This window comes from Spermophilus citellus, assembly GCF_964194105.1.
Source record: "Spermophilus citellus genome assembly, chromosome: 3".
NCBI classification, from domain to species: Eukaryota; Metazoa; Chordata; class Mammalia; order Rodentia; family Sciuridae; genus Spermophilus; species Spermophilus citellus.
Genome location: NC_138184.1, coordinates 34,122,980 through 34,148,351, shown reverse-complemented (window position 1 = coordinate 34,148,351; position 25,372 = coordinate 34,122,980). Strand labels below are relative to the sequence as shown.

General features: G+C 33.4%; 1 protein-coding gene across 2 annotated transcripts in view; it reads left to right on the top strand.

Moving 5' to 3' along the window:
* Positions 1-25,372, top strand: part of ZCWPW2 (zinc finger CW-type and PWWP domain containing 2) — a 147,963-nt gene that overhangs the window by 52,624 nt on the left and 69,967 nt on the right. For both annotated transcript variants that reach the window (XM_081285004.1, XM_081285003.1), the window contains exon 4: positions 9,473-9,632. In XM_081285004.1, the coding sequence (XP_081141130.1) occupies positions 9,473-9,632 (160 nt within the window). The remainder of the gene's footprint in view (positions 1-9,472; positions 9,633-25,372) is intronic.

Sequence of the window (25,372 nt, the reverse complement as noted above, 5' to 3'; positions counted from 1 at the left end):
AGCAGGAAACATCACAAATCAGATCTTAAACTATACTACAGAGCTATAGTAACAAAACTGGCATGGTATTGGCACCAAAATAAACTTGTAGACCAATGGTACAGAGTAAAGGCCACAGAGACTAACCCACATAAATACGGTTATGTCATACTAGACAAGGGTATGAAAATCATTCACTGGAGAAAAGATAGCCTCTTCAACAAATGGTGCTGGCAAAATTGGAAGTTCATATGTAGCAAAGTGAAATTAAACTCTATCTCTCACCCTGCACAAAAATCAACTCAAAGTGGATCAAAGACTTAGGCACTAGAACAGAGACTTTGTGCCTAATAGAAGAAAAAATAGGCCAAATTTTTACCATGTCAGCCTAAGATCTGACTTTGTTAACAAGACTCTTAAAGCACAAGAAGTAAAATTAAGAGTCAATTAATGGGATGGATTCCAATTAGAAAGCTTTTTCTCAGCAAAGGAAATAATTAATAATATGAGGAGAGAGCCTATGATTGGGAGAAAATCTTTACCACATGAACCTCCAATAAGTATTAATCTTTAGGATATTAAGAACTCAAAAAACTTAACACCAAAAAAACAAATAACCCAATCAATATATGGGCTAAGGAACTGAACAGACACTTTACAGAAGAAGAAATACAATTGATCAACAAATATATGAAAAAGGGTTCAACATCTCTAGTAATTAGAGAAATGCAAATCAAAACTACTCAAGATTTCATCTCACTCCTCTCAGAATGACAATCATCAAGAATCCTGGCAACAATAAATGGTGGCGAGTTTGTGGTGAAAAGGAACACTCATATATTGCTGGTGGGAATGCAAATTGGTGCAACCACTATGGAAAGCAGAATGGAGATTCCTCAGAAAACTGGGAATGGAACCGCCATTTGACAAAGGTATCCAAATCCTTAGTTTATACACAGAGGCCTGAAAATCAGGGTACTATAGTGACACATCCACATCAATATTTATAGCAGCTCAATTCACAATAGCTAGCCTATGGAACCAACCTAGGTTTCCCTCAATAGATGAATGGATAAAGAAAATGTGGTACATATATTCAATGTAATATTACTCAGCTTTAAAGAAGAGTGAAATTATGGCAATTGCAGGTAAATGGATGGAGTTGGAGAATATCATGCTAAGCAAAATAAGCCAATCCCATAAAACCAAAGGCCAAATGTTTTCTCTAATATGTGGATGCTAATTCACAATAAACGTGGGTCACTAGGGAAGAATAGCATTATCTTAGATTAGGTAGAGGGAAGTGATGGGAGGGGTGGAGATGGGATGTGGGGATAGGAAAGATAGTAGGATGAAATAGACATTATTACTGTGTGTGTATGTGTGTGTGTTTGTGTGTGTGTGTCTACATGGTAAATATGATTCTGCAACATGTTCATTCAGAAAATGAGAAATAATATCCTATGTATGTATGATATATCAAAGTGCATAAATATATTATACTCTCATGTATAACTAATTAAAACAAAAAAATTTAAAACTGTCCATTAGATATGACAATTTTTAAAAACCTTTAGTCACTTTAAAATAGTTTTCTAATTTATATATATTTTTCATGCCTACATTATTTTATTGCCATTAGCTTAACTTGAAATTTCAGGTACAATTTTGATTTGTTTTAAGGTCTTGTCTCTCTGGACAGCTTTCAATTTTTAATAGGAGTATTATTCAGTCTTGTCATAATAACTTTATATCAGTTTCTACCATGATCCTTTCTTATCATATACTCTTATATAAAATCACATTCGTTTTCTTTATGAAGGGAAGAGCAAGCCAATAGATTTTTCTTAGTCCATTTTCTTTTTGTTGTTCAGATTAGATCATTCCTTTTGTGTAAGAATGATGCATGTTTAAGTTCACTGAGTCTTTCTGCTGTCATGTTCATTGTGCTGTTAAACTATCTGTTGATCTTTATTTATTGTATTTTCTGTTATAAGATGTTCATTTGTTACTTCTTCATTTCTTCTATTCCTTTTGAATCTGGGGTGTGTGTGTGTGTGTGTGTGTGTGTGTGTGTATGTGTATGTTATTGGGGATTGAACCTATGGCCTTATACAGTAACATAGGCAAGTGCTCTAACAATGACTTACATCCCCAGCCCATCCATTTTATTTTTTATTTTGAGGCAAGGTCTAAGTTGCCCAGGCAATACTCCTGCCTCAGCTTCCTGAGTAGGTGGAATTACAGGTATGTGCCACCATGCCTGGCTTAATTTTGGATACTGTTTAAATGTGTTTAGCAAGCTGCTTTTTCTAGTATATTACAGGGATTTGGGGGCACCTTTTTATTACTGCCAGATGGGAGTGAATGTCCAGCTTCTTCATTGAATTGCAACTGATTTCCAGGGAGAGTAGTTACCTCTTTCTTACTAGGGGAAGGTAGGAGTTTAGGTTCCCCATTCACAACATTGGCTGTAAAGGGTAGAGGTGTCTTATTCCTACTCCCAGGTTACCTTCAGTGACACCATGGGAGAGGTCTTGCTAGCCCTGGAAGGTGATATAAATCTTCCCTTCCTAATAGGACTCCTTTGCCACGTCTTAAGGGAGAAAATGCTTCATTATAGCTTGGTGGTTTGAAGTCCAGGCTTACCACTAGTCTTTGCCGTGGGGATAGGTTGGAGGCAGGGTGGCATAGTTTGTCTGGAATAGAGAAGTAATTGTATGAAAGACTTCTGTCTTGCTATACTGCCCCTCTTCTTGTCTCTTGGCTAAAAACAGCAGGTTTCACTGGGGCTTTTTTTATTTGTTTGCACCTATTGGTATTTCTGGGCTGCTCTCTTTAACACTTAGTCTAAGAAGATATGAGGCAAAAGAAGGCTCAGGGAATGCACTATTACAGGTTTCAGTGTCCTAGCTGCTATATTTTTTTCATTCATCAGATTCTTCTTATGTTTGCTTTATATATAATAGCCAGGATTTTTCTGTATATCTAGAGGAAAAAATATAGAGAATTGATTGTCTTGTGCAGAACCAGAAGTTACAGAATAAATTTGTTTTATACATTTTTTATTCACAGCCCCAGGGCCCTTTATTCTATTATTTTCTTCAAGAATCAAAAATATAGAATTGTTACTGAAACTCCCTAGGTTTACCTCCCCTACTTTATTTTTAATTTTAAATTTTTATTTATTTAAATTAATAAACTTTTTTAGAACAGCTGCAGGTTCACAGAAAAATTGAATGAAAATTAAGAGAATTTTCACATATTACTTCTCCACCACACACAGCTCATTCACCATCAACATCCTGCACAATATCATACATTTATTATAAGTTATGAACTAATATTCACTCATCATCAATCAAGTATGTATTAGGGTTCATTCTTTGTATTGTACATTTCATGAGTTTTGACTATAATGACATGTATTCACCATTATACTGGATGGTTTTACTAGTCTAAAAATCCTCTGTGCTCCACCTATTCATCCCTCCCTGCAAACTCTTAGCAACTATTGATCTTTTTACTGCCTCCATACTTAGGCCTTTTGTAGATAGCCATATGTTGGAATCATACAACATGTAGCCTTTTCAGATTAACTTTCTTCTCTTAGTAAAATGCATTTCCATTTCTTCCATGTTCTTTAATGCCTCCATTGCTCATTTCTTTTTATTATTGAGTAAAATTCCGTGTTTGTATGTACTACAATTTATTTATCCATTCACCTATTACCTGTACATCTTGGTTGCTTCCAAGTTTTGACAATTATGAATAAAACTTCTATAAGCATCTATATACAGGTTTCTGTGTAAACATGAGTTTTAAATTCCTTTGGGTAAATACCAAAGAATGCAGTATGCTGAACTGTATGATATGTGTAATTTTTTAAGAGACTGCTAAACTGTCTTCCAGAGTGGCTGTACCATTTTGTATTTTTACCAGCAATGAATAAAAATTCCTGTTGCACCACATTCTTACCAGCATTGTTGTTAGTGTTTTGGGTTTTGGCTATTCTAATATGCATGTGATAGTATCTCACTGTTGTTTTAATTTGCATTTCCCTAGAGATATATGCTATTGAACATCTTTTCATATGTTTATTTGCCATCTTTGTATCTTTTTAAGAGAGGCATCTGTTCAGATATTTTGCCTATATTTAAATCTTTTAAATATATAAAATACTCTTAATATTTTAGAATATTAAGAGTACTAAAATATTAAAAGTACTTTATATATTCTGAATACTAGTCTTTTATCAAATATGTCTTTTACAGATGTTTTCTCTCAGTCTGTGGCTTGTTTTCTTAGTCTCTTGACAGTGTTTTTTGCATATCAAATGTTATAATTTTTTAATTTTAATGAAATACAACTTATCGGTTTTTTTTCTTTCATGGAAGGTACCTTATGTGTTATATCCTCACTTTTGTTTGGATCTTTATTTCCCTCTGTTATTATTGATCTTGTCCTCTTCTAATCTGATTTTTCTACTAGGAGTTTCTCATCAGTATGAACTTTTGTCCTGCAAATGATCTTTATTAGATCTAAGTGTTCATAGTGCCCAGACTGCTTTAACACCTTCAGAATTTGTTGCAGTTTTCCCTGCTGCATTTTTTGCTGAATGCTTGTTGCAACTTTGAAGTTCTCATTTCTCAAAGCCATTAGCCCTCTGGTTGCCTTCCTTACCCACTCTTCTTTTCTCACACAGAAGCTAATATTTTGCAGGTCTTGTAATTGTCAGTAGTTTGCACCTACTAGTCCTATTTTTGTGTTCTTAAATAACTATTAAATTTTAACATAGATGTTGTGTGTCTTGTATGGTATTGCTTTTATATTTTACATACCTACATTAGAAAATTTCAGGAGATTCTAACATGGTAACATTATTGCCACTATCATTCCAAAACCTCATACTATTTCATATTACATTCTTAAGCAAAAATTCTCAAAGCTGGGATATTTTGGCTCATTATCTTATTTTCATTCATGTTCTTCTCCATGAAAATATAAGATGTTGAGTGTGAGATGGTATAATTGGCTTATTCCAGCATACACACAAATACAGCAGCCCTTGAAGTCAATACCTAGATTCATGTTCTTGCTCTCTCACTTACTAGTATGTGTTGAATTTTGTTCCCTTAAAATTCATATAATGAAGCCCTAACACCTCGTACCTCACCGTATGACTATATTTGGACATAGGGCCTTCAAAGTGGTAATTAAGTAAAAATGGGACCATTATGGTGGATCCTAAGCTAATGTGACTGATACACAGAAACTTTAGAAATGCATATACAGAGAAGAAAGGCCATGTAACGACACAGCAAGAAGGTGGTCATATGTAAGCCAAGGAAAGAGAACCAGAAACAAAATGCATCAATACTTCAAGCCTCTAGGATTGTAAGAGAGTAAATTTCTATTATTTTACCCACCCAGTCTGTGATATTTTGTCAAGACACCCTAGTGAACTAATATACTATCTTGGAAAATGTGTGAAATCTTTTGGAATTATGTGCCCTTTGTTGATGAGGTCTTTTCTAGGTATCAAATGTAATACTGTTGTAAAAAATGTTACTGACTTCCATGTAATAATTAAGTGGACATCAAGAAGAAAAAGTTGGCTAATAACAAGTATTTTAAGAGGTATGAATATAAACACTCATTTTATGAAGTTACTTATGAAGGTATTTGTAGTCCCATCTAATTTTTCACATCTAAAATTAACATTTTGAAAGCTTAGTGTTTGTATTCTCAAAGGGTAGTACTGAACTTTTAACAACTCTAACTCAAGAAATGGATTTGTTTTGGTCACCACATAATGAAAAAACTATTAATAATTTCATTAGGAATTCTTTTACAGTTTTGTGCTACTGAGGCTTAGAATTTAAAATTACAAATGAAATATATTTTACTTCTGACCCTAAGTTATATCTAATATATAATTAGGGCCATCAATATGCCTGAAAAATACAACTATATCTCACTTCTTCCTTACTCAGAAGTAGGATGCCTTTGACTAAGTGGCCACTTACGTTCCGTTTTATGAACTAAATTGAACACAAATTTAAAATTCAAATTAAGAAAGTCAATGTACTTATGTTGCTTATTCAGTAGCAAAAGATGATAGGATAAATTGTAGTAGTAAAATGTAAAGATAGAATTAACCTATAAGAAACAGCCAAACATCAGATCTTAATTAAACAATGTTATAGATGCTGAAGTTTCAAGTGGAAAGACCAGCTACTGGCTGCAGAGATACTTAGCATTGTAGCATTATCTGGGTCAATTCTCAGTAACCCATGGCCTTACATCCAGATTTTAAGACTCAGAAACTCAAATGTTGTCAACATCTCAAAGTTCTTCTTTCTCAGAAGTGTTGACCTGCTTTTATAAAGCTAAAGGGAAACTGATACAAAATCAAGAAATGCCTATTTATAAAAATAAATCATTGTCAAGATAATAGCACTCTCTTTATGGGCAAGCTCCACGAGGAATCAGATTATATTAATTACATCTATGTCCACTTGCTGATGCAACACACACTCATGTATTTATAAAAATACATATGCATGCTGGGGTTGTGGCTCAGTTGTAGAACGCTGCTTGCCTAGCATGCATGAGCACTGGGTTCGATCACTAGCACCACATTAAAAAAAACTAAACAAAAATACATGGGCAGTCTGTGTCTTTGGATTATTCTTATATATACTTGGGATAGAGTTGTACATACTATGAAGACAAAACTATTTCCACAATGTTTAAGCAGGTTTGCTTTTTAATATTCAAAAAATAGTATTGTATTCAGCTAGAAAGAATCCAGAAGTTAAAAGGAGAAAATAATAGTTCACATCTCACTTAGTTTAGGAAGATATATTGCCAAGCAGAAACTAGATTTTATTTAGGATAACTATTTTGAATATATTTATAGAGCATTTTACAAAGCTTTTTCATAAATATGAAAATTCATTTATAGAAAATATATTTGCACCCTAATGTGCTATCATCCAAAGCACTTGGTATTAAAATATGCCTTCAAGTTAACAAAGCAATCCAGTGATACTTTTTAGATAGTATATAAATGTATAAATTGAGATTTCTATTAAATCCTTTCAGTATTATAAACATTAATTGATTGTTTTTTATTTGCATTATTTTACATGCAAATTAATATAATGTCTATGTGTCTGTATGTCTTCCTGTAAGTTAGATACAGCACAGAGATTTCTTGGCCCATATAATATTCATATAGTGATGATTCCAACTCATCCATTTTACTCCAACATTTTAGGAATAAGGCCCAAGTTAAGTTTGTTCTCCTCTTAAACATCCAAACCATAATTAGAAAATGATAGTGACACATTTCTAATATGGTATAAATAAAAGGCAAATGCAACCATGCTTTTGTTGGGGGCAAGAATTATCTTATTACAAATCAGTTCCACGGTATAATAAATGTGTACAACATCAGTTTCTTCATGATATATTGGTACTTTCCTTGAGGTGGTTTATCCTGCTAAAATTTATCTTTGCACATGATTAATTGTAACACCTAGCATTTTTTATTTTTTGGAACCAGGGATTGAACCACTAAGCCACATCCCCAACAACTCCCTGTTTCTCCCGCTCTCCCACTTTTTTTAAAATCTAGAGACAGGGTCTCACTGGGTTTCTTAGTGCCTCCCTAAGTTGCTGAGGCTGGCTTTGAACTCACCATCCTTCTTCTTCAGCCTACCAAGCTGCTAGGATTACAGGCATGTGCCACCATGCCCAGACAGCCTGCAGCCCCCCCCCCCCCGTTTTTAACCTTGTTTATGCATTTTACTTTCTATCGCCCATAGATTCTAACATTAAACATATACTTTTCTTGTAATTCTGATACCTTTTCTTTGGGTTGTCTATTCTTACTGTTCCTTTCCACTTTTAAGTCAGTAGAATGATACTTAAGAATTTCTTTTCCGTACGAAAAGAAAAATAGGGAAGTAGAAGTGCACAGTACAATCTTAGAGTTGACAGTGTTTGAACTGAAACTGAGGTCAGTGTGAGGGCGGAAATGGACATCAGCTTTCTTCAATCATAGCAAGTCAGCTGATGGATATAGCAGTAGGGGAGAAGTAATCATGTTTTCTTCATCTCTTCCCTCTGCTTAGCTTTTCCTTTAGTTTGGTACACTCTTTATTAGCTGAGATATACAGACTAGGAGTCAGAAAATTCCTCTCTGTGGCTTGAAGAAATGCTAAAGTGTCCCAGTATTTGGACACATGACAATAGTTTACATAATTCATCTTTAAATCAGCATGTGGTGTTGTCTATAGTTTAATGTGCCTTAATTAATGAATGGAAACTTTTATTAACATCTAATTCTTTTTAAGAGTTTACTCTTTTATTTATATTTCATAGAGTGATAATTTAAAGTGAATAGTCTTGGGCCCAATCGATACTGGATATATCATAATTTTTATCATCAAAATAGCAACTTGTCTGCAAAATATTTCTCTCTTTTGTGACTTAAGTGTTAGAAATCTTGAGAGGTTTATGCTAAATGGAATAAGTACTACCTATAATTTGAAATTACTTGGCATAATCAATCCTTTTTAAAATTGCTGTGAGGTGTAAAGCTCCAAGTAGTAAACATGAGCCCCTTAAATTCTACAGAGTTTAAACAGTGAGATGTAACAATTACAGTTTGGTTGCTTTAAAAATAGATGTTAATTTGGTTGAAAGACCTAAGGTTCCTAAACTAGAATAGAAAAATGGAAGAATTGAAAGGGACAAAAGTGGAAGTGAATAGCCAGAGATAAACCTGAAACGTATCGAGAAGTTTCTAGAGATTTATGCCATGAAAGAATGTATTTTTTCTACATGTTTATTTTTAATACGAGTAAATTTTTTTTCCAGGACATTCAACAAGGTGGTTAGCTGCCAACAAAGCAGATATAGTTAAAAGTGACAGTATAGAACTGTGGTGCTCTGTCTCTGCTTTTCCCACAATAGTTTTACTGCATAGTATTGTTACAGCCTGAGCTGGTAGTATTTTTTTGGCAATCCTTGTTCAGAAAATTGTGTCCCCTTCTGTCAGCAGCCATGCCAGGGTATTAATATTTTGGTAATTAACCATTCTGATCGGTTAGAATTAATTCAGTATTGCCATGAATTTGATGAATTTTTTTTCTTATCTTTCCAGTCAGTAGGGCCTAAATGTCACTTATTGACACTGGAGATCATTCTTTTGTTTTATAATTCTTTCCTTTTATATCTTATCTATATCTTAAATTAGTGACTATTTCAAAGATTTCTGTAGCTACAGAGTAGATACAACTTACTACTTGTCTCAAATGAATACCCTATCTTTAAAAGATGTTAGTAGAAATATATTTGTGTTTTGTTCAAAAGTCATTAAAATTCAAAGGAAGAAGTCTAATAAATGATTTTGAGAGATGTGTTGATATCTGTCTTTTTTTAAAGCATCAAAATAATTTAAAATATTTTCTTTTGAAAGTTGGCCAGGAATACTTTGCCCTGATCCGTTTAAAGGTAAATATGTGACTTACGACCTGGATGGAAATGTTGAACAATATCACATAGAATTCTTGGGTGATCCACATTCAAGATCATGGATAAATGCAACATTTGTTGGACATTATAGTATCACGTTAAAGGTAGGTGCAGTAACGTAAAATCAGTATTCTTTTTGCATTTGTTTTCATTTCAGATCCTAAAAGATATACAATTACATAGTTATTTATTTATATAAATAATTGATTATATAAACAAAATAATGCATACTGCTTGCTTAAATTCAAATATTTGTATTTTAAAGCTTTTTTCCAAAGAAATTATGGGTATAAAATAGCAGTGGAATTCTCGATTTTATTTTTCCAATGGCAATATAATAAAAATCAACTGAAAACTTTATGTAATTGCCTTTTGAAACAGTTTAAGACTGTCATTTGGCAGTTTTAAAATTTTCATGGGAAGACTCAGTTGTAGCCATAGTCACAGGGAAAATTAATTATGGAGTACAATCAGCTTTTCAAATTTCAAAAAGAATATTTCATCATGCTAACTCCTGCAGCATCCTTTTGACTCTTTTTAAATGTAAAATTCTTTGCTACAATTAATAGATTAGATTCTCAAATTGATGAAAATAAGTGAAATAGATTTATTTCTGAGGATTGTTGTCATATATACATATATAAATTCAATTATCTTCATCTATTTTCTAATATTGAAACTTTCCATCTGCAAATCACTCTTCATTAAAAATCTGAAAAAAGGTAGATGTCATAAATGTGAATACATTTGACTCAATTTGGATAGTGAGAAATATACATATAAGCATGCAGTTTTATCTTCAATAAAATCTGTGAAAATTTGAGGTACTGTAAAATGGGACTTACTTTATCTTTTGCATAAATAGCACTTTTATATAATTCAGTTTGAAACAACTAGAAAGAAATTAGTTGTGAACCAGTCATCTTAATGTGAAGTCCCTTCTTTGCTCTCATGTTTTGGGTATGTTCTAGACACATTTACTGGCAACCATGGGAGACAGGAAAGAGTATATATCCTGTGCTCTCTCTACCTTTCTAGTAGATGAGAAACCTAGCTGCTCATAAAACTGACTTCAAAATCTTAGATTTGTAATAATGTGGTAAATAAAGAACAGGACATTTCTAAGAAATTATATTTAAATATAAGTATAAAAATTAAAGTGTAGGGCTGGGGATGTGGCTCAAGCGGTAGCGTGCTCGCCTGGCATGTGTGCAGCCCGGGTTCGATCCTCAGCACCACATACCAACAAAGATGTTGTGTCCGCCGAAAACTAAAAAATAAATATTAAAATCTCTCTCTCTCTCTCTCTCTCTCTCCTCTCTCACTCTCTCTTTAAAAAAAAAATTAAAGTGTATTTTTAAATTATCTGAACAAGTATTCTCAGAATTTGAAATTTGTCAGGAGTAATTTACATAGTCTGATTCTAATATGTTGAAGAGATGCCTACAGGCCCAAGTTTATTGCAGCACTCTTAACAAAAGCCAAGGTAAGGTCTCAACCTAATTGCCCATCAACAGATGAATGAAGAAAATGTAGTGTGTGTGTGTGTGTGTGTGTGTGTGTGTGTGTGTATACAATTGAATATTATTCAGGTTTCAAAAAGAGTGAAATCTGTCTTTTTCTTGGGGGGTACCCAGGATTGAACTCAGGAGTACTGGACCACTGAGCCACATCCCCAGGCCAATTTTGTATTTTATTTAGGAGACAGAGGCTCACTGAGTTGCTTAGTACCTTGCTTTTGCTGAGGCTGGCTTTGAAGTTGCAATCCACCTACCTCAGCCTCCCCAACTGCTGGGATTACAGATATATGCTACTGTGCCTGGCTAATCCTGTCATTTGCAGCAACATATATTAAGTGAAATAAACCAAACACAGAAAGACAAAGACCATATGTTCTCACTCATATATAGAAGATAAAAAAGTTGATCTCATACATGTAGAGCATAGAATATTGGTTCCCAAAGGCTTAGAAGAGTAAGAAGGGCAGAGAAGAATAGAGAGAGGTTGGTCAACAGGTACAAAATTGCAGTTAGGTAGAATTCATCAGCTTTTTTTTTAAAGCTTGTAAGTAATAAACATTTATTTTTCATCATTCTGGAGTCTGGGAATTCCAGTCAAGTCAAGGACAGATTCAGTGTCTGGTGCAGACCTGTTTCCTGGTTCACAGATGGTCTTCTTTCCACTATGTCCCCACATAGCAGAAGAGGAAAAGATAAGAAGAATTCATCAGCATTTTTGAGTTCCACAAGTGACTTCAATGGGTAGTTGAGGAAGAAATACTGATTTAGTTTTTCTCAGCCTTGAGACATCATTTTTGTTGGTTTTATCCCTACCATTAATATATTAATCTAGCTTTGGCTATGGCTTACTATTTTCTACTGCCTTTCTTTCTTCTGTGTACTAATTTGTTAGTATTGCACTTTCATTTGCCTGGAAATTATGCGTTCATAGGTTAACATGTCTAACTGAATACTAATCACTTTAATTGAACACAGCTTTAGGTTGTTCTTGTCATTCAACATTATGCATAATTTGTATATAGCATTAATAAAACCGATTCAGGATTTGAACTTAATATTTATAACATGTTTAAGTTGATCAGCTATTGTATAAAATCATTATAATTTGCCTTGGGCATAAATAACAATACTACTAGCAGTATACTGCAATGATTGCTTGACTGCTGCCTTTCTAGTTTCATATATTGCCAAGGAAAAGTAGGTGATTTACCCTCTGCTATGGTTTGAATGTGGTTTGCCTCCACCAAAACCCATGTTGAGGTTTAATTCCCCAATGTAATTGTATTGAGGTGGTGGAGACTGTAAGGGAGATAATTAGATCTTAAGGGCACCACCTTTAGAAAACATGACTAGTTCTCAACAGAGCTGAATTACTTCTTGAGGGAGTGTATAGTTATAAAAGACTGAGCCTGGCCCCTTGTGAACTCAGCCAGTTCTCTTTTCACTTCTCTGTCATTGCTTTGGTATGGGTATGGTTTGAATGTCCCCTAAGTATTCATTGTTATTGAAGGCTTGGTATTTAGGGTGGCATTAATGGAAGGTGGTGGAACATTTAGGAGGTAGAACCTTGTGGGAACATCCTTAGGTTATTGAGGGCATGCCCTGCGAGTTGATTGTGGAACACCAGTCTCCATCTGACTTTCTGGCAATGTGAGCTCTTCTACACAGGTGCTTTCATGAGGTGCTGCCATCTGCTCTCCTCACCAGAGGTAAAACACCTGGAGCCTCCAGATCTTGTACTATGAACCTCTAAATACTGTAAGCTAGATAATTTTTTCTCTTTACAAAGTTAGCTACAATAGTATTTTGTTTATAGTGATGAAAAACTGACAAATACATCATATTGTTGTATAGCAAGGGTACCCTTCTGAGTATGCTGGTTCCATACTTTTTGAATCCTCTAGTCACCAGAAAGAAGCATGAGCCAAAAAAAAAAAAAAAACAAAAAAAACCAAAAAAAAAAAACAACTGTTTTCTTTATAAAGTTCCCAGTGTCACATATTTTGATATAGCAAACACAACAGACTCCCTGGTAGTAGGATGTACCTATTGTCATATTTAGCTTTTTTTTTCTTTTGTCCATAGTGTTAATAGATGCTTTTGACTTATTTCAGCAGGGTGTTTACCATTGTAAACAGGACATTCCTGTATAGATATGCAGCCATTTATTTGGGTACCAGATGTCATTTGAGTATTTACGCATTATATTAAAGCAACCCCATGAACATAGGTATTATCATTGTTTGACACATGAAAAAGTGAGATTCAGACTACACATCTACATGCTGAATCAATTGATAAATAATAAGGCAATGATTAGACTCAAGATATCTAAATCTCAAGTCAAATACTTTTCTCTTTGTACAGTCTGCCAATTTACATATGCATGCCAAGTGCTTTAATTTATTGTTGAGTATTTTCTCAATAATGAAAATTTTCATCCTTTAATTCTAATGCACATGTTGAATGATGGCAATCTTTGGTAGATGTGCTCTTTACATATTTTTTTTTTTTTTGGTTTTCCCTTTGGGTGGCTAGAAACCACGAAGAACAAGCAGAATTCTTGATATTTTGATATTGCATATGCAATAATCATTTGACCAGTGCATCTGGATTAACATATATTTGTGCAAGTGTTTTTTCGATGTTTCATGAGGATCCAAATTATAAGCATGCAGTCTCTGATGAAGATTAGCAAATGATTTTATAACTAGATCATTAGGCAGTGTTGCTCTCAGAGTAATGGAGTGAAACTGGATACATATCTGTTGAGCCAACTGATCGGGAACATACATTTGAAAACAAAAACCAAAAACCAAGAAACTGTTGTATCATTCCTACTAGCAAATAGTCTAAAATAGTTGCCAAATTCTCAGTAAAATGTTATCATACTAATTCCATATTTATATTCAATTTGCCATAATTTTAGAATTATTGTAGTACAAATAAAAATTAAGCACTGATGAAATATTCTCCATCACTGCAAAAAAAAAAAGAATTATTGGATTACAACTTTTTGTTTGTTTTCTAAGCATTGTTTAGATTTTGGCCTGGAAAGTGGTTAATAGAATTAGAACATGTTCCTTTAATTGTAACTTATTTGTGAATAATCTGCTAGAAACCTCAGGAAAGGAGTAAAGTTATGAAGTGGTTTAACAAAGTAGCTAAAGAGGCAGACTCTAGAGTCAGGCAAGCTCTTTGAGTTTAAATGCTGGCTCTTTTTGCTTACTAATGAATGACCTCAGACAAGTCACTTAACATTTACAAATCCCAGGTGTTTCAACTATTAAATAGACACTATGACAGTATCTACCTCATAAAATTATTGTGAGAGTTAACTGAGATAATACTTGTAAAGCATTTAGTGTAACATTTGGTCCTGTAATAAACCCCCAATAAATATTAGTTATTCATTGAAAGTAAAAGGTTAAATGAAAGGTAAATCATGTATTTTGTTTTTATAGAACCTCTATGTCTATAATGTATTTAAAGGGATACCAAGGGCAATCAAGAAGAGAATCAGGTGGGGTACATCCTGTATTAGAAATTGAGGAAAATAGAGTTAGTTGGTCATCTTATTCTTTGATTTTCAGTACATGACTGAAATGAGGCTATTACTACAATGCCTTTCTAGTTTAGTGTAAACAGAAGTGCTAAGAACTATTGAAAATAGGAGATAAGTTAGAGTTTTCTTAATCTGATTGCTTTGTGAATGAATAGGCCCCAGTATCAGCAATGCCTCAAGAGTACTTTGGACTTGTTTGATGGAATTTGGAAGGAGAACAAGAAATTCTGTCTCTCACATTTTTTGCAATTGAATGAAACCAGTTTCTTTTCCTATCTCTATTCTGCTTTTCTGACTTACATTTATATATGCTGACTTTGCTGCTACATAAATTCTTAAATTCGCCTCTGTCATCTCTCTTCTTCATCACTTATGAGTTTAGACAGCTGTGAACTTGTATGAAAGTTTAAAGTCCAAGTCCAAATAATATGACCAAATTCACTCAGTCTATAAAAGACAGAATAGGTAGCTACCTTTCTCATCAAAAGAAAAATGTGCTAAGTATTAACTAGGTTTGTCATACTGACTCTTCAGTGGGATAGTAATATTCTTTTCTAAGACATTCCAATATATAACTTTCTAGGTTTTCTAGAGATATGTATTTTCTGTTAAAAATATTGTTTTTAGCCAGTCTACAAGGCTAACTAAATTCCTCTCAGTCATACTCCTTATGAATAAAGTTAAGACTGTCTTACAATGAGTCTTCTGTGTTGGGGTTTTTAGATTACTAAATAGTTGTAAATTAACTTCTTGATACATTCTTTCAATAGGGAATGGTGAAGTCCAAAACTTTTATGTTGGAAAGTCTGCAATGGAATATATTGACATCTTTTTCCTTATCTTTTCTTTAATTCTCTTTCCACTTTTTTTTCTATTTAGGTATCTTATAGCAAAAGATTTTATTGGCTTACAAAGTCATTTCATGAATTAAATAAAACCCATTATTTTAAACTCTGAACAATGCTGATTAAACTAATTTTGAAAACAAATTTCATAAGTAGTATTTAGTTACCATACTGATTCTGTGTGACATATTTAACCATTCTCTTCACCTAAATTCTTACCTACTCTTGTGATTCTATCATTAAACATTAGAATCTGAGCATCTGCCTGTAGTAAATACAACCAATGTTTTCCCATAAATACATAGTTGATAAAAGCAAGAGTTTTAGTCATCTTTCTCACTGCTGTGACTGAAGGACAACTAGAATAATTATAGAAGAGGAAAAGTTTATTTGGAGGCCCGTGGATTCAGAGGTCTCAATCCATAGACAGCAGGTTCCATTTCCCAGGGGCTCCAGGTGAGGCAGAACATCATGGTGGAAGAGGTGGCAGCTCACATGGTGATCAGAAAGGCAGAGAGACACTACAGTCACCGGATATAAAATATATACCCTATAACTATGCCCTCAATGGACCACGAAATCAGCCACACCCCACCTGCTTTCAGCCCCCACCTAGTTAATCCCATCAGGGATTAATACACTGATTATGTTATAGCTGTAATTCAATCATTTCTCCTTCATACTGTCTGCATTGTCACACATGAGCTTCTGGGGGCCACCACATCTAAACTATCACAGCAAACAAACATGGATTAGAAAATAGCAGCCAAGTGTATAATTTTTTTAGGTGCATATTTTGATATCCATTAATACTGTTGCTTAAAATACTTTAGAACAGGGGCTGGGATTGTGGATCCATGGTAGAGTGCTTACCTGGTATGTGTGTGCGGGGGGCACTGGGCTCGATTCTCAGCACCATGTAAAAAAATATAATAAAGATAAGTGTCCATCTACAACTAAAAATATTTTTAAAAAGTAATTTAGAACAATCTTGATGTTTTTAAGACTCAGGGAAATTAAGCACATGCTTATTTTCATGACAGATTTAAACCTGTACATTTCTCCTGTGTTGCTTAACAGTCAGCCCAGCTACCAAAGTGGGAGATAGTGGCACTTCAGATAAGCACTGGCCTTAAAAATTATGTATTGACTCAATGCTTATTTGCTCCCTGTGCTTTATTCATCAATATATTACTAATACTTCACTATCATTTTGCATGGCAGTGTTTACACTGTTTTCTTGCTACAGACTTAATATGATGTATTCAGTTCACAAAATAAAAATTCTACATCTCAAAACCGAATACATAAAGTACTTTAAAATGTACATAATAGTAGATTTTTTTAATTATGTGAAAATATAAACAAAATAAAATAATTTAGCCATATTTAAATGTATAGTTCAGTGATGATTTAAATTTTTAACTATTGATTAATAATCCTAAAAAATATTCTAAGCAATATAAAAGTGGCCTGATGATATGGGTTAGGAGCTCTTCATAATACCATCTTTGAGATTTGTGCAACAAAATTATCTTGTAGTGAAATGGTATAATTTTGTAGTGGCATACAAACTCAGGAACTAGGTTGTCTGTGTATAAATTTCCAGTTCTCTCTTACCAGCTATGCAGAGTTGGGAAATTTCTAACGTCAGTCTTATCTATAAAGTAAATGTAACAGTACCTACCTCATAAGCTTTTTAGGAAGTTAAAATGACTTATTCATTTAAAAAATGAATTATAAGTGTTTAGGTTTGTGTTTGTCAGTACTGTATAAGCACTGCATAAATTAGTAAGTTAAAAAATAAAAATAGTCTCTTTTTAAAAAAAATTGGTACCAGGAATTGAACCTACGGTACTTAACCACTAAGCTACATCCTCAGCCCTTTTTTATTTTTTATTTTGAGATAGGGTTTCATTAAGTTGCTTAGGACCTTGCTAAGTTGCTGAGGCTGGCTCTGAATTTATAATCCTCCTGGCTCAGCCACCCAGTTGGCTGGGATTACCTTTGAACCAGCAGTAGTCTTTTTAAATAATAGAACTCCTATAGAAATGAAATATGTACTTAGTCAACTCCTTCCTATTGTTAATAGAGCTCCTGCCTCATTTTCTTGAACTGTAGAGACCAAATTATAATCTTATGTGATCTTCATTCATTGTTAGGAAAGTGGGAGGCTCGTGTTTAGTAACCTGACTGAGGTCGCACAGCTGTAGAACTGGGACTCAAAACTAAATATCATGACTACACACTCCACATTTTCATATTGTATGTCTAATTGAAATTTACACTAGACCATCTGCTTGTATTCTTGATAAACATATCAAATTTGTAATAAGATTATCTATAAACTACACAAAGACCTTCTCATTGATCTACTATTTTTAGTTCAACCAACTTGATTAATTAAGCTTTAATCAAGGTTTTTAAAAGTTGGACAAAGATGTCAGAGTTCTCTTCTTCACATTGAGCACATTGATTTCTTGCCATGGATTTGGGGGTTCTCCATGCTGTCATTAAAACTTAGGATTCATCCTTTGTAACACTGGGAGTAAATGGCTTGTATTAATACACATGTTGGGATCCTGATGGTAGGGTTTGTTGTTTTTTACCTTACTCTGCTATTGGTTGCCAAATTTGCTATTCCTCATACTCTGCTGAAACCCCCCCACCCCCAGGCATATATTTCTGAACCTTTGTACTGGCGAGTATTTGGGAAGTCTTAAATTTCCAATGGAGATTGGCTATAATTTTCTTGGTGAATCTCAAGAACCATTGTATAGCAGGTAATATCTCCTTAAATACTGTTTTCTCTATGTTTACTGGAACCAGCTAAAGAACATATTTATAAATATAAGTTTATTGTATTTATTTTGTAGAACATGTGAATATGTTTTTGAGTATATGGTACTAAAGAAACCAGGTAAGTCTTGGAGAGAATTGTAACATTAGACTCCCCTGTCCTTTGAAACATGTTTCTCTCTTTGGTGTAGCCTGACTTTCTCCCAATGCACAGCTGGAGCTCAATTTTTCTCTCCTCTCAAAATATGATTTCAGATGCATTATACTAAATTGCTGGTGTATTAATGGGTATAAAAATTATTTTCTAGGGTCTAGGTTTGTAGCTCAGTGATATACTATTTGCCTAGCATGTTTAAGGCTCTGGGTTTGAACCTCAGCACCACATAAAAATAAATAAATAACATAAAGGTATAAAAAAATTAATTTCTAGATGATGTCACTCCAGTAATAGAACAGCCTAAGATATCAGATGGGATTTATTTTAAAAAATCATAGCATATACCATTGTCTATTCTATCTTTATAGAAAAAACTTAAAATATTCAAAATCTGTACAGATGCTTTTAAAAGCTTATCTAGAATCCTGTGACTTCTTTCCTGATTTGTCCGTAGGATCATTTTATCTTAAACTACTATGTTTCCTACTCACAAATCCCCAATATTTTAGGCAATATCCAGTTAGGAACTAGGTCTCCAGTTTCTTTAATTTTCAGTATTTCAAGCTAAGTCATGGAATCACATCGTGAAGATTTGAGTTTCAAATTTCCTTATTCTTTTTTTTTTCTGCCTGATTTCTCCTCTGGTGTTCATTGCATTCTTGGTATTATTTCTCAATCTGATATAAAAGATCGTACTAAATGGAACTAGACTTCTTTTTTTAATCAATTTTACTGATTCCCATTTTCCAGTGGTATGGATAGTAGGTGACATGAGGTGTTTTGATCTTAAAATCCTGCTGGGTTAGAGTAAGCAAAATTCCTATTTATGTCTAGAGTAAGCAACAATTAAATTAGATTTTAAAGGCAATATTTGCTTCAAGTATTTAATACTTAAAGCTTTCTAAATAATCCAGAGTTGATTATATAAATCTATATTAAAGATGATGGTTTGATGAAGGCCGTGATTAATAGGAAGGTAAGAAGACTAAAAGCTATAATTTCTGTGGTGTACATGGGCATGAAGTGACTATCTTCCAGTATGTATCAAAGGAACAAGAATGTTCTTACTGTCCAGATTACTGGTTGTTGTTGCAGAAATACAATTTAAGAAAGACAAGATATCTTTGTGATTAACTTTCTGCTGAATTGCTTTAAGTGAAAACTATCTGCCCAACAGAGGAAAAGAGCAATAGCTTTGGCACAATAGTAAAATAGAATGATGCAACAGTGCAATACATAGTTATAGTTGGTGAGCTACATGGCAACTTTCAATGTATGAATAGCAGCAATTAACATTAATTTCCAGATAAAGTTCTTTATAATAGGTGATAATATTGGTCCTCAAATATTTATTAGAGATGCCTTCCAAAATAATAATTTTGTGTTTCTTTACATTAAGAAATCTAAGACTTATATTTTAAAGACACGACTTTTTAAAGACATATTATGTAAAACAAAGTAATGGTCAATATTTTAAGTCATTTCAATGAATTTATGAATTTCAGTAAAGCAGATTCCAAGTAGTTATCATTCAGTTTTCTGAATTTTTAATATATGTTCAACAGTGTGCCTAAAAAATAAATTTCTAAATTGCAAGTACCTGTGTTTGCACTTAACTTTGATATTGACATAATCAAAATTTGAATTGATAATTTGAGATTTAAGGTGTTATCATTTTATCTGATGAATTCTAGTGAAGTTCCACTATCCCCCACATAGATCATATTAAAAAGCATTTAAGTTAGTATAGTTTTAAAATTAGGAACTATATTTTATATTACATTAGCACTTAAAATTAGCCACACTGCTTTTTCAAAAAAAATGCTACTAGTATCATAGATCATAAGATAAAATAGTGATCTATAAAATACTTGGCAGATCTTAATTCTGTACAAAAAAGTTCTATATTACGAGTAATATTACCATTATACTAGATGCTCAACATCTGTGTAAAATTTTTTTTGACCTTTTAAGGGAATAAAATGTAGCAGCCTTTTATTTCTGTATTTAGTTTCCTGACTAAGTTTTACTCATGCCACCTTGATCAAAATATGTTTATTAGGTTGGGGTTGTAGCTCAGTGATAGAGTGCTTGCCTCTCATGCATGAGGCACTGGGTTCAATCCTCAGCACCACATAAATAAATAAAATAAAGGTATATGTCCATCTACAACATATATATATATATATGTATATATATATATATATATATATATATATATATATATATATGTTTTATAATACTCAGTATTTACTGAGCTCCTCGCATTTGAGACTCTTCTAGGCTCTGAAGTGAACAAAACAGACAAAATTTAGTACCTTCATTAGACTTAAAACAGTAGAATAAGACATGTAGTAAACACATAAATAAGAAAAAGACAGTTTGTTAGTTGATTATGAATGCTTTACAGAAAAATTAGGGGAGAGCAATAGATAGGATTAAAGGTATAGGGATCCAGAGGATGGAAAGTGAAGACTCTTACTCCCAATCTCTACTCATTTTTAAAGTCCACAGGTAGGACAGTCTTCCTTGGAACTAACAAAACATCAATGTTTGATAATAATAATTCTTTTGATTGTATTTTCCCCTCTCTTTTATTCCAAACAGTAATCAAGCCTTTTGTAGGGCTTGCCTGTTTTCCTGATCTGAGTTCCTTGAAAGTTGGCAGAGTAAACTGAGAAGAGAGTCCTGTGTTTTTGAGAGGGAGAGGCAGGAACAGCAAGCATAGATTATATTTTCAGACTTGGAGGAGGACAAAATATGTTCTGTCGGTATCAAAGGCAAGTTGCAGTGCCTGGAGAATAGTACTACTGTAATGTACTTTGGAAGGTTGTACCCATGCTATTAAGGTACTTAGCATTTGAAAAAAATTACTTTGTGAAGGTGTGGCAAAGAAGCTGTTGGGCTCCCTATTCATGTTACCATTATGTATTGAAGAGTAATCATTTTATCTCACTTTTCAAGCAATGTATATCTTTCCAATTTTTATTAACCTTTCTTTGGTGGCCCCAAGATGACCAAGACCAAATTTCTCATCCTGGTTGAATGAAATTTGTCACCTTCAGTTTAATTTAGCAAAAATAAGGTAATATGACATTGTTTAAACATTCAGGTTTGAAGAATAAGATTTGTCTTGCTACAACCCCAGATTATTATGTCTTTATTAATTAATTATTAATCCTTATATGGAGAAAAAATCTTGAAATGCAAAGCAACAGAGACCTGAATTTCTGGCATATTGAAGAATTCTCCACTGGACTTACTGGGTGGACAAATAAGCAATCTTTTTCTTGAATTTACACCTTCATATTAGTACGTGGTTATTACCACATACAAACTTTATTCAGTGAGTTAAAAGTTACTGAAAAGGGACAGTCAACTTCAAACCCTGGGAAATGGAAAAATGATATTAAAGCCCTCAGTTGTACAATAACACCTGATTGACACAAGATCACACACGACAGTGGTTTTAAAACTTTTCAATTTTGGACACAGCTAGGAATTTTCTCAGACATAGGGTGTTATCTTTCCCTGTATAGCCATCTGTTTAGTCTCAAACCTCATCCTTATTCCAAACATTTCCAGGCTTATTCATCTGTCAAGAATAATCTTATTTATGCTCATAAGCTTACACCAATTTTTAGACTAATTATATTTATTTTATTAATCCCCCCCCAAGTTTAATAAAACTGATAGAGACAACTCAAGTTGTCAAAGTAATATAAATATAATAAAGCATGTGATATCTTCTCACGTACACAGGATTTACTGGAATTTGAAGCTAAGGGTGTCCACTCCTTCCTGTGGTCTCATATGAAGTCACTGGTCTTAATTCTTAATTTTATAAGCTTTTAGTTCCTAAAGTTTCCTAAATTTTGCCTTCAAAATTTCCTTTAAAAGAACCCAAATTTTATTTTATTTATTCATTTTTATGTGGTGCTGAGGATTGAACCCAATGCCTCACACATGTTGGGCGAGCGCTCTACCACTGAGCCACAACCCCAGCCCTTAAAATTTCCTTCTTAATAGTGTATTTCCAAACTTTTTGTGTCCTATTTTGGGGTGGGAGATCAGCTCACTTAAAAGTTCTGAAATTAATATATATATACCTTGGTTTTAATAAAAGATCTAAGTCTTTTAGAACCCCAAGCTGATGACAAAAATAATTTGCAAAGTGAGGCACAAAATTGTGTACGCAGGACTTACAGAAGAGGTGCCAAAAACGTGCCTGGCAATTTACATATAAAGATATAAAAGTCAGATGTGAATGTACAGGAATTTCTTAAAAGAAAATGTCAGTGTGCTGTGGAATTTTTCTACATCTCTTCCTTCCCCACGTTAGGGAAAGGAATGATGGTAATTTTCCTTCATTTCATGGGTAATACAAGAGTTGTTGTATTTTTGTTTTTGTTTTAGTTCTTGTTTTTAATTTTGAATGCTTAGTGAATCATGTATCCTGGAGCTTAAACAATACAGCATACTCGTATTCATTTACCCCTTGAGAAATTTACAAGGTGAGAGTTTCTGTTCATTACAACTAAAGAAGCATGGGGGCCACTGAGAATGGCCAACATTCCCACTGTTTTCAGAGGCAATGATGCATATACCTGGGAATAGTCAGAGGTCATCTTAAAAGGGTGTCCACTTAAGAGAGCTTCTTGTCCCCATGCAGGCTAAGCAGAAAGATGCAGAAAACTGGTAATGCAATATGCATTGAAATCAACCACCTGAAAGAAAGGCTTTGCCCTCTCAAGGGAGCTTCAGTCGAATGTATCTGGTTAGGAGAGAGAATTCTCAGAAAATCCACAAAGCACCCCACAATAAAAAATAATTTATAGCCCTGAAAGCACCAACTAATTCCACCTTGTCCTAACAGCAGACAAACAAATGTTTTTTAAAAATTTCTTTTCTGTTCCATACATATCTTTCAACCCCAGAGAACACAGAAAATGTGATGGGAGAAGGAAAAGCACAAGGACAAGGAGAACCACTTTGCAGCCTAAAGTGTACCTCTAGTTTGTGGAGCACAGGAGCTTTAACTTGAGTGGAAATTTGGAATTCTGTCTCTTACATGCAGTGGACATTTTCGTTTTTTAATTTTGGGGGACTAAAAATAACCAGAGGGTGTTTCATTACTTGGATATTAGCAGAAAAGTCAGACAGCCTGTTGGAAATATTAGCAAAGGATTAAAAAACATCTAGATTCTATTTGAAAAATTGAGTAGAAATATATTTTTTTACATTCCTATTTTGAATAGTATTTGACTTTAAACAATTCTTTTTCAAATCTGAACTTAATTATCTTATTAACTTCTGGCTGGAAAGGTAAATGTAAATGTTTTCGCATTTTTTAAAGGTAGTTTTTGCCTTAGTTTGGATTTATTTATAAAATATCATTGTTTGCTTACTTTGTTTTCAGAATATAAATTTTCAAGTTGAACATTTATTTCATTAAATACTATAGTATTTTAAAATTGTACTGTTTTTCAGTGTTAATCATTTAACACTGTAAATCATTTATGCATGATATTCATTCATGAAAAACTTTATCCTAGTAATTAGTATAGGGAATGAATCTATTATGTTTAGTGAGATACTGACTCTGCTTATTTCTTGTCATCCCAGAGGTAATTCCTTGGCATATTTCAATTGAAAGGTTATTGTAATGTTTTAAAGAGCTATGCTTTTTAAAATTTTTTTATTTGCTTTATTTAGTTATACATGACAGTAGAATGCATTCATGCACTTTGATATGTCATACATAGATGGGATATAATTTCTCATTTTTATGATTTACATGTTGCAGAATCACATTGGTGATGCAGTCATATATATATACATAAAGTAATAATGTCTGTTTCGTTCTGCTATCCTATCCCCACAGCCTCTCCCCTCCCTTCCCTTCACTCTTCTCTAACTAATCTAAAGTAACTCTGTTCTTCCTTAGGGCTCCCTGCCTTATTGTGAATTAGCATCTGCATATTAGAGAAAACTTTGTTTTGGGGATTGGCTTATTTCACTTAGCAAGATATTCTCCAACTCCATCCATTTATCAGCAAATGCTATAAAGAGCTATGTTTATGAAGATGATTGCAAACTTTTTTTGGTAGCTTCTGTGGAATGACTCAAATAAATGTGAATCAGTTCAACATGTCTTAAACAAGTACATGAACTCATTTGACTGAATATTTTATATAGAGGAAAATTTGCTGTTTAGGGGGAAATATAGGATTTTTAAAAATAAGTTGAATTAATATGACTATTTAAGATTGTCCTACTTGCTAATATAATTATCCAAAGAAAGAAGCAAACATGCATAGACAGGAAAGGAAGAAAAAAATTACATTATTAGCAGATGATTATATACCTGGGAAACCCATGGAACTCAAATGAAAAACTGTTTTAAACAAAGTTGTTATAAATAATAGAAAAGCTGTTAAGAAGTTAGCAGGGTGTTCCACATCTGTAATCCCAGCCATGTGGATAGCTAAGGCAGGAAGTTCACAAATTCAAGGCCAGTGTCAGCAACTTAGAAGACCCTATCTCAACAAAAAATTTAAAAAGTGCCAGGGTTGGAATTCAGTGATAGAGTGCTTGCCTAGCATGGACAAGGACTTGGATTTAAAGCTTCAAGAGTTAAAACATTTTTTTTTTTTACTAACAGTGATTTGACAGATTGATAGAACAGTGGAGTCTACAAATAAAAGTATTTGGAAGAACAGTTATGGGCAAGGTCATATTTAGTAAAAGCTGGGCCCAGTATTTTGGGCCTATTGTTCTAACTACTCAGGAGGTTGAGGTAGGAGGATTACTTGAGCCCAGGAATTTGACATCAGACTGGGCTATGTAGCTAGACCCCCATCTTTAAATACTTAAATAAATAAGTAAATAAGAAAAAAGTAAAATGGTTTTGTTTGTAAATGGTGTGGGTACAAATAGCTTTCTTGAGAAAAATGAA